Below are 9,594 nucleotides of genomic sequence, written 5' to 3' on the forward strand. Positions count from 1 at the left end.
GATCCATACCCTAACTCTACAACTACACTTCTACCGCGTAACCGCGTTTGTGTTTTACTCAACTACTAACTCCTATAAGTACCATTAGATCATGTGAAATGCCAGTTGACGGCTCAGATTCATACCCTAAAAGATAAAGAAAAAAATTAACCACTTCAGAATTGCTCTAGAATCCTAAAGACGGACGACAAGTGTAAGGTAACTGCTTTTAAAACTTTTAAGCTAAGAATAGGCGAGAAGTGTTTTGAGATTCCAAATCTCTGTCAGTCTCCCTCTTGCTGCGGTCTTGTCTATATATTTCCACGAACGACTTTGCTTGAGTTTGGACATTTAATGCATATGATTGTATATCAAATTTTCAATCCAAATTTTGATCTCGATCATTAAAATTTAAAGGTCAAAATTTTCTATTTTATTCGAGATTTCAATCCAATGGACCAAAATCTTGTTAGATCATCATGCACATTAACCCTAGCAATTTTGCTCCATGAAACGGTCAAAGGGAAAAATCTAAAGGGAGACCGAAGGAAATCTTTTTAAACGGGAGAAGAGAGTGGAGAGTGGGGAGTGGAGAGAGAGACTCCGTTAATGAAATGTAAGACGTTAATGCACCGAAACCGATGAAACCTACGCCTACCTACTGCTTTTGCCATTGGCTTTTGAAAATGCATCACATGGGCCCCACAGCTAAACGGTATGCATATCACATATTCAAATGGCCCCACCTTTTAACGGTATGGACGGTTAAACTGGTTGTCATCATTAAATGACGATATTACCCTCAACTGAAATTGAGGAAGTAAATTACCAAATTATCCACAATTAAAATTTTATTTAAAAATATATATAATAAATACTAAATGTATGAAGGAAGAATTCTTCCACTCATCTTGTTCATTAATTAAATTGATCCACCGCTAAAATCCTTGCACCACAGCCAAAAGCGTTCTGTTTTTTCATTTTAAAACCCCTAAAATCTGCTTACGTTCATTTTTTGCAATTTAAAAAAAAAATTTAATTGAATGCATTATAATTATTTCCCTTTTGAGGTTGATTAGTATTAGTTTAAATAGGATTCAAACGTAATTTATCCAATAATAAAGTGCACACCTAAATTTAGCAAAGTTTGTTTGCGAATGCAAGGTTGGTTGAGTGATAAAGATCCATACTTCTCAGTGAAGGGGTCTTGGGTTCATCTTACATTCATCATTTCATTACAGTATTAAAAAAAGGCACCAGTACCCAAAAAAAAAAATTTAATTAGCAAAGTTTTGTTCTACACTTCTTTTTTTATTTATAAACGGGCTTTATTAAACTAGGGAATGGGAAATTAATATGCCTCAGCAATAGTTGAACCCGCGACCTCTTCGAGGTGTAAGTTTCAGCTCTGCATTGCCTCTAAACTTCTACTAGTGCTAGGACTTAAATTCTGATTCAGCCGATCTAGGATTCTTTATTTTCTTTCCCATTAACACTAGGTTTGCACAATCTATAAATTTCACACTCTGGGTTGTGAACAGAGTAGCATTCTTTAAGTGATAATTTACTAAGCTTAGGATGAAAATGGTGATGAACCCAGATATGGAATCCTCACTGAAGCGGAAGTGAAAGGTTTCTGAGGGCTGGGGAAGACGAAATTAAGGAGAAGAGCTGGAAGTATAAGAGGCGGTTTGGTGTCACTGAATCTGCTGGATTCAAGGGGGAAAACAAGAGAATTGAGCGAGATGTGGGATATGATTGCAGGGTCTGATTCGGAGAATGATAAAGCAGCTTCGATTGGACAGCTATTTAAGGGTGAGAAGAAGAGAAAGAAGAAACAGAGAAAGCTGCACTGAAGCAGGGTACAGTGTCCACAGCCAATCATAAGGCAAGATGTTTATAGACCACAAACAAGTCGGACAAGATCAACACAGGTTGAGGATTAATAAGAAGTTGCAGAAATTGAAAGCATCCAAAACGAAGCAACTTAAAGCTACCAGGCTTATCATGGAGGTTCGTGGCATGGGTTGGGCATGATCACGATATTTATTTGTATCAATACCCAACAATTCAATTAATCGCTTTCTGAGAACAGAAGGGTATCTGAATTAATGTGTTCAAGCAACAGGTGTTTCCTTTGGCTGGAATTTTCCTGCTGTTTCCAATATTCTTGTAAAATGTTCTTTTAGAGACTTGATTTTGTTTCAATAAATGATAAAAAAAAATTTCTACAAAATAAGTCGTCCTTAGGAAACTCAGCTTAAGCAATACTAATACTAGGAAACATCCCAGGACTGGATTGTGCTGTACAAATCTTTAGACAAAATAAAAGTCCTAGATTTACCATTGAAGGATGGTTTAGTCAGGAATGACAGGCATCTTATACTAAACATGTGAAAGCTTCGACCCCTAATATAAAAACTACCACTTTCCCCAAAAAAAAAAAATCCTTTACATGTATTCTTTTTCTTACCAGAAAAACAAGTATCCCTCTACTCTTAAAGTTTTTTTTTTGGATAAACACTTTTAAAGTTCTGAGGTAGTGATTTATGATTTGATATCATATTTGAAAGAAGAAAAAAAAATCAAAGTAAGATACGCTGCCCTGTTTTACACTTTTAGTGTTCTTCCTCAATGGGAAAGGAAGATTCCCACAAGATCAAAGTAGGAAAGCAAAAAGAGGTGAAATGCAATGGGAAAAGGACCCGAACTAATTGGTTTAGCACAAGTCCGGTACTCTTTGTTTTGGCCAAATTCTTTGAAGGGGTGCAAAACGAAGACTTCCCAGGAGGTCACCCATCCTAGTACTACTCTCGCCCAAGCACGCTTAACTTCGGAGTTCTGATGGGAAGTCTGGTACTCTATGACAAGTTATGAAAAGAACCAAATTAGCCATTAGATATTGGTGCTACAGTGTTATAGAAAATGAGGAAACAAGTCCCACATCTTGGTTGGAACCTTGGAACTAAGAGCAAAAGCTGCATCAGTGCTTGGCAATGCTTACCCAAAAGTAAAAGAGACTTCTTTTATTCTACAATGACCTTTCTCCCACAATAATAAGTTCCCTGTCGATACTTCTCGTCTCTTTTAAGATAATTTATTGCTTAACAGACTAAATAACCTTCACAACTGAGCGTGCGTCACATGTTAAAATTACAATCCCTATATGGTTTGCCAGAGGAGGAAAATACATTATTAAGGCATACTGCTTTGAAGCCACCAGCTATCTCGAGCACCAAAACAAACCAACAAGAATAAATATCAGATTAACAGCACACTTTAAGCTGTACACCTTCAGTGGTGAAGCATATAAATTTATGATAAATCCTTCCAAGTTTCTGTCATTGACAAGACAGCCTACTCGAAGCAACCAAACATACAGATATTTCAGAGAAATAATCTGTTCTCTGCCTTGAACGAACACCACCTAAACAGCTCTTTGGATTGGAAACACTACAACACTTATAGTCTGGGTGCCAAATAAGATCTACAGGAAACTGAATTCAGCATGATTTAGTCACAATGCATTAGACACATTATTCTGTGCCTCGCATGGGAACCATAAGATGCTGTCCCTGTGACTGCATCAATGCAAGATAACACGTTCAGTACCAGAACACAATTGGAATGACAAAGCTTTCCACGCGCTCAGACAATGGTTGGCATAAAGATTAATGACTACTAAACATTGAAGCTAGAAAATCACTTAACCCATCCAACCCATAATGCCCTTGAAAACTTACTGGGCTGATATCAAGAGCGTATCTACTAGCACTTCGGATGAGATTTTCAACTGATAAGCCGTACAAGATTTCAGTGAATATAGAAGCAATGATGGAAGCAAATTACTCCAACCTATAAAAATTAAGGATGCACATCCATAATTAACAATAACCAAGGTAAAAAACTGAGTGTTGGACCCTCATCTAAGCATAAGAATTCACCTCACCCATAGGCATTATCATCCAAAAACAAGTACCATCTAAACATAATTGAGAAAAGTGCAGCATAAGCTTGGATGAAACGTGGAACTTCAGGACTCTCAGCAATAATCAACTTTGATTGAACAAATAATCTAGGGTTTCACTAGGTTGGAATTATTAATCGAGTGAAAATCTAATGATATTTATACCCTTTATCCCCTTTTCTCTCATAGCCAAAAGAACATGGTATATGCAAGAGATTATTTTACCAAAAAGCAATAAACATACATCTTACTAACTGTTTCAAACACCCACCGTCCCACAAACCCCTAACCCTCCATAAGTAATATGTCCCTTCCAGCACCCTGGGTGCGACATTCACTGGTTCGTACCCTGGCAAAACCAGGCAAACTGGTGAAGTTTGCCAATTTTTCAGGTGATTTTTTGCCTCTATGGTAAACCACGACCGCTGCCGGAGTGACAGAAGGACGAGCAGAAGATGTTTCCACCACCGCTGGAGAGATATAAGACAAAGAAGGAGAAGAAGAGGATCAGGCAGCAGCAGATTCGATGATTTTGGTGAAGATATCGGCGACAGATGTCATATTCCGTGAGGCCAAGTCTGTATTTTGCTAGTTGGCCGGAAAATTCACGATTTAGGTGAAACATGAAAATCTAGCTTTCAGGTGAAATCAGTGCCTCTGGAAATTTCAGAATCCCCAAAGGCACTAGCTTAGCATGCCTTATAATGAACCTCTTAAATCTTAATGTGCCCTCAAGCACTTTCAGTTGGACATATGGCAGCTTTGTACAGAAACGAGCTTTTAGGTGAAATCAGTGCCGCTGAGACTTCATTATCCCAAAGGGACTAGTTAAGCATGCCCTAAAATGAACCTCTTACTGAGGTCTCAACTCTCAAGCACTTCCTTGGACAAGGCATGTACACAAAAAATGTGAACACAATATCCACATCACCCTCAAATCACGGGTTAAGCACCAATGAGAAGCACCAAAATGGTTCAATCAACACAATGAGAACTTGAAGATATTGGAAGGTCATATCCATCACAAGGCATTATAATTGGCTTCATATTTGAAGGCAGCCAACTGAAGTTCCCCCAATATATTATAAAGTTGAATTGACCATGTCAGCTCTCAGTGATTTGATGGATAAAACAACATGGGGAGAGAAAAAAAATCATTAGATACTCTGTCAAACAACTAAGATGGCCAGTGAAAATGATACATTGGGCATTCTGCTAAGGGGAGAGGAGAATGCCTAGAACAACCTTGCCCTGGATGGCTCACCAACACAAATAGTCTTAACTGTTCTTCCTAGGCAACACCTCAATAAACATTTGCAATTTCAAGTGAAAGCATTCAAACTGTCAACAGTAGTTTTGCTTCCCAAGAGAATGAGATATGGAAATTAAGGAATTAGAAAATCTTGAAGCAAAATCTGTCAATCGTGGATGTCAATGGACTTGAAGAAACCAGGGACACCAATCAACTTTGGACTCATTTTACCCTAAAAAAAGATCACTTAAGAATTTAACATTTTCATTTTCAAGGATGACTTAGAAACTAGTGTAGCAGTTAATCACCCAAGTTAACTGTTCCTAAATTAGGGTCTAAAAGATAACACTAAAAAAATAAGAGACCATATAAAATAATATTTGCCAACTTGATCTTGCTGCACAAGAGAACAATTACAGAATGGCACCAGGAATAAATCAAAAGCCTATAACCATCTTTCATTAGCCAAAAAAATAGATGATAGCAGACGTTCTCATGCAAAAGTTCTATTTGGCACTAGATTATTTGTTCTCAGGATGTTAACTGAAAAGACTTGTTGATTAATGAAATAACACAGAAGTACAGTGGAAACAAAATAAAGCAATCATTTCAATAAAATATCTAAGAGATCAACAGTAGATGAGAGTTAAAGAAAGACAACACATGGACAGACAATAAGTCAATCATTTACTGAGACAAGCACATTCCCCGCATCAAGCACTAACATCAATAGCGTAAGATCCATGTTTAAGTAAAATAAGTTGCACAACAGGATAGTAGAAAGTGATCCATTTGAATTAATTTTCCAAAACCAAATCCGTATTCGATCCATTTTAACCACCAGGTACATGACACATTATCAAATTTGAATTCGATTGCATAAAGGATTTCAAATACAGGTTTCACTGCCAACTAAGAACTGTTAAACGGTAGGGCTTGATCACTCTTCTTTCCATCCTGTGTATTATGACTATCAAGTAATGCTATGTATTTGAAGATTCAATTGGCTAAAGTCATAACAGTAGAGAACAATCAAGAACCAGAGAAGATAAAATCAGCCTCTGAAGCATATAACCCAAAAGGGAATCCAAAAGTGAGGGAGGGAGGAGGAGATTAAAGGCCTCCTTGGTGTTTACTTTGGATCGCTGGATGGGATGAAAAACTGTCAGAATCATAGAAAAAAAAATCAAGAATCAGACAAGATAAATCTTCTGAAACATATAACTCAAAAGGGAATAAAAAACAAGGAACAGAGACAGACTATAGTCCCCTTCAAGCTTTACTTTTGATCAGCAGATGAGATGAAACCTCAGAGCCCTGTATATGGAAAGCCTTGGGAGTCCTGAAGATGAAAAGTCAAAGTCATGTTTGCACTGCGCCCGAACAATAAACTCAGATGTAAATTAAAGAGAAGATTGAAGATGGGTTGAGCTGAGCCAATACAGCAAGCTTGAGCAGCAGACTCAGATCTAGATTGAAGAATGATCAGTAGCTGGGTTCAGCCTTATTAATATGATATTGATATCATACAGTGCATATTAGCTGTTCAGAATCTATTGTTCCAGTAATAGTAATATAAGATATTTTCCTTCAATAAAAATGGTATCTAATTTTTATTACTGATCAGACAATAATCAGTAGGAACTAGGATATCTGGACTCACACCTGGTTAATTTCCCGGCTAATTTGGATAGTTTCAAGCCAGTAATTTTTGAAGATGGATTCGACTAAATGGATGACACAATATTAACCCAATATCAATTATTAACTATCCGTTGACATCCCTATGCCTTATACACTAGGGACAACTCAGATAAAAAGCAACCTCAAATAGGTAATGGACATGATTCCTATTTTTGGCATACGGAGCACCAATATATTCCCAATTGCTGGCATACAGAACATAGCCTGCAGTGAACGCATCCTCCCTACCCAGAACGGACGAGTTATGCAGCAGGATAAAGAGTAAAAACAGAAGAAGTTCTGATACAAACTTTTCATAGCCTTTTTTGATACACGCACAAATATGGTTGGAGAGAAAATAAGAAAGCAATCAAGTAAGGATCAGAATAGAAGAATTACAGGAAAAACAACAAGGCATATTAACTGTAGCATTGCTAAAGAAGCTAAGGGTCCTAGCTTCAGTTGTGGAAGCCTACCTCATCTCTTCAGATATAAATTTAGGATTTCAAGATTTATATTCTATTCAGTTGGCCTCTTGGAATTATTAGAACCTAACTGAAAATTTTCATGAATCACGATCTGTATGGGTAATTTACTCTAACAAACCCTGATTACTTCTTTCGCCAATGTATGTTACATGCACACAACATTTTCCAATGATATTGCCCTTAAAACATTCACCTTATTTATCATAAAAACTAAACGGATCAGAATTGGATTGACAGACAATCAAGATAATTATAAATCCAAACCCAACCTAAATATTCAATCACCAAAATTTCAAGCACCTCAGGCAGATGGAAACCATTATTATGTTGCTCCAAACACTGATAGATTGAAAGGAAAAAAAAAAAAAAAAAAAAAGATGAGAAAACATTACTTGAGAATTCATATAGTTCATGCCCTGTGTGAAGGATCCCGGAGCAGCAGCCTGTGAAATTCATTTACCAAATACAGAGTAAAGTCACCGTCATAAGCATTGATGACATGTACAATCGTTTCACAGAAGCAGGATGACAAGCGGGTAGAGGATTGTGCTCGGCTCACACCCGTCCTCATGTAGGCCCTCTTCTTAAACATGTGGTGACAAGGGTGTGAGGGGAGCACAAGATCTCAACTCGGATGACGCCTGGTTAGAAATAAAGAGACAACCAAAGTGTAGGGTCTATTACCTGTGCACTTGAACCAGGTTGAACTCCAACAACATCCCTTTTATCACCGCCCTTAACAGATCCCTTGGTATCACCCTACCAAAGACATTATTAGAGAAAGAAATAAGCAAACATTCAAGAAAAATAGAATAAAACAGACGACTGACGTAAGAACAAAAACTACAAAGAACCCGACACAAATAGGAAAGGTAACATACCTCCATCTGCCGCAAAACGTCCATCCACGAAAATCAATCAGGGAAAAAAAGAGATCAGCTAATCAGTTCAAACTTACTGAACTATGAAAGATAAAAAGATGAGAGATCGATGCCAGAATAAAATAAATTAGGAGCATGTTATATAAAATTTGAAAAAGAAAAGGAAAGATGCAACAAGAATTCGGCAAATACCTCTCTGTACCTATTCAGGTACACCTTAAGAGGGTCAATATAATCTTCAAACCCTAACGTCGCCATCGCCCAAAGCAGATCGTCACCATTAATCGTCTTTCTCTTCTCTCTCTGACACTTATCGCTTGCCCTACACCACCGACAAAACAAATAAATTAAAAGAATGACCAGAAACCCTAACCAATGAATTAGTCATCATAAAGAACTCATCATGACGTACTCGCTGGTGATGAAACTAATGAACTCAGACACGCATTCTTGTACCGTTTCCTTTGCATCCTTAGCAATCTTCCCGTTAACAGGGAGAGCTTTCTTCATGATCCGACTGATATTTGCGATCGGCAGGTACCTGTCCTGCTCTCGAACATTCGAACGGGGACTCTGATCACCACTCCCGTGACTACCGCCGCCAGGGCTAGAAGGAGCTTCGGCCATGACCGTAGAAATCCTTGATCGAAAAAACCTAATTCCGGTAATGCCATAAGAGCAGATTTGAGCTACAGATGAAAAGATATGGAGAACAGAAACAAAGAAGAGCGAAGGACAGAGTGAAAGCCGGGAAGGTATATAGAGAAAAAGAGGAGGGAAGCAACGAGATCAAGACAACAAACCTGAGAGAGAAAGCTTTGTATTTGGCGCGCGCGGAGAAGGGAATCGATGGCTTCTTTCTTCACCAAAGAGAGGATCGGACGTTGGAGAAGAGAGGAAGAAGGAGACGTTCAAGATGAGACGTTAAGCTTTTCTTTTTCTTTATCTGCACCGTCCGTTACTCACAGCCTTTTATATGCCAATGCAATTCGGAAACTCTTGCGGTCTTGCCTCACCGACTGACACGTCGCAAACGGGTATTCGTCTGCAACTCCCCGAATTGTAACGTCCGATACGACACCGTTAAAATCGATAGGTCCCACTTTTCAACTCAGTCGTCCTCTCTTCCGATTCTCCAGCTCGGCGTCCGTCCGCTCCGGCCCTCTTTAAAGAAGGATTTTTTTAATCACGAGCGAGCGTGTTATACATGTGATGAAGTAGGCATCGGTCAGGAGAGGGCAAAAGTGTAAATACATAACGAAGGACCAATAATTACCCTGCTCTTCTACAACAGGTCCCACCTATGGACGGTTGAGATCAAGCGAAATCCAGATAAGATTGGAC

The 9,594-nt window shown here is 38.3% G+C and overlaps 1 protein-coding gene across 1 annotated transcript; it reads right to left on the minus strand.

Moving 5' to 3' along the window:
* Nucleotides 1-2,885: 2,885 nt before the first annotated feature.
* LOC149027061 (nuclear transcription factor Y subunit B-1-like) lies at nt 2,886-9,042 on the minus strand. The gene is made up of 6 exons (XM_089158719.1): nt 8,663-9,042; nt 8,443-8,572; nt 8,251-8,256; nt 8,054-8,128; nt 7,762-7,812; nt 2,886-3,560 (listed from the first exon to the last, which is right to left on the minus strand). The coding sequence occupies exons 1-6, from the start codon at nt 8,875-8,877 to the stop codon at nt 3,516-3,518; spliced, it is 522 nt and encodes a 173-aa protein (XP_089014845.1). The 5' UTR covers nt 8,878-9,042; the 3' UTR covers nt 2,886-3,515.
* Between the last annotated feature and the right edge of the window lie 552 nt (nt 9,043-9,594).

The sequence above is a fragment of the Hakea prostrata genome, chromosome 1, assembly GCF_041222555.1.
Source record: "Hakea prostrata isolate BN-2017 chromosome 1, UWA_Hpros_2, whole genome shotgun sequence".
Lineage (NCBI taxonomy): Eukaryota > Viridiplantae > Streptophyta > Magnoliopsida > Proteales > Proteaceae > Hakea > Hakea prostrata.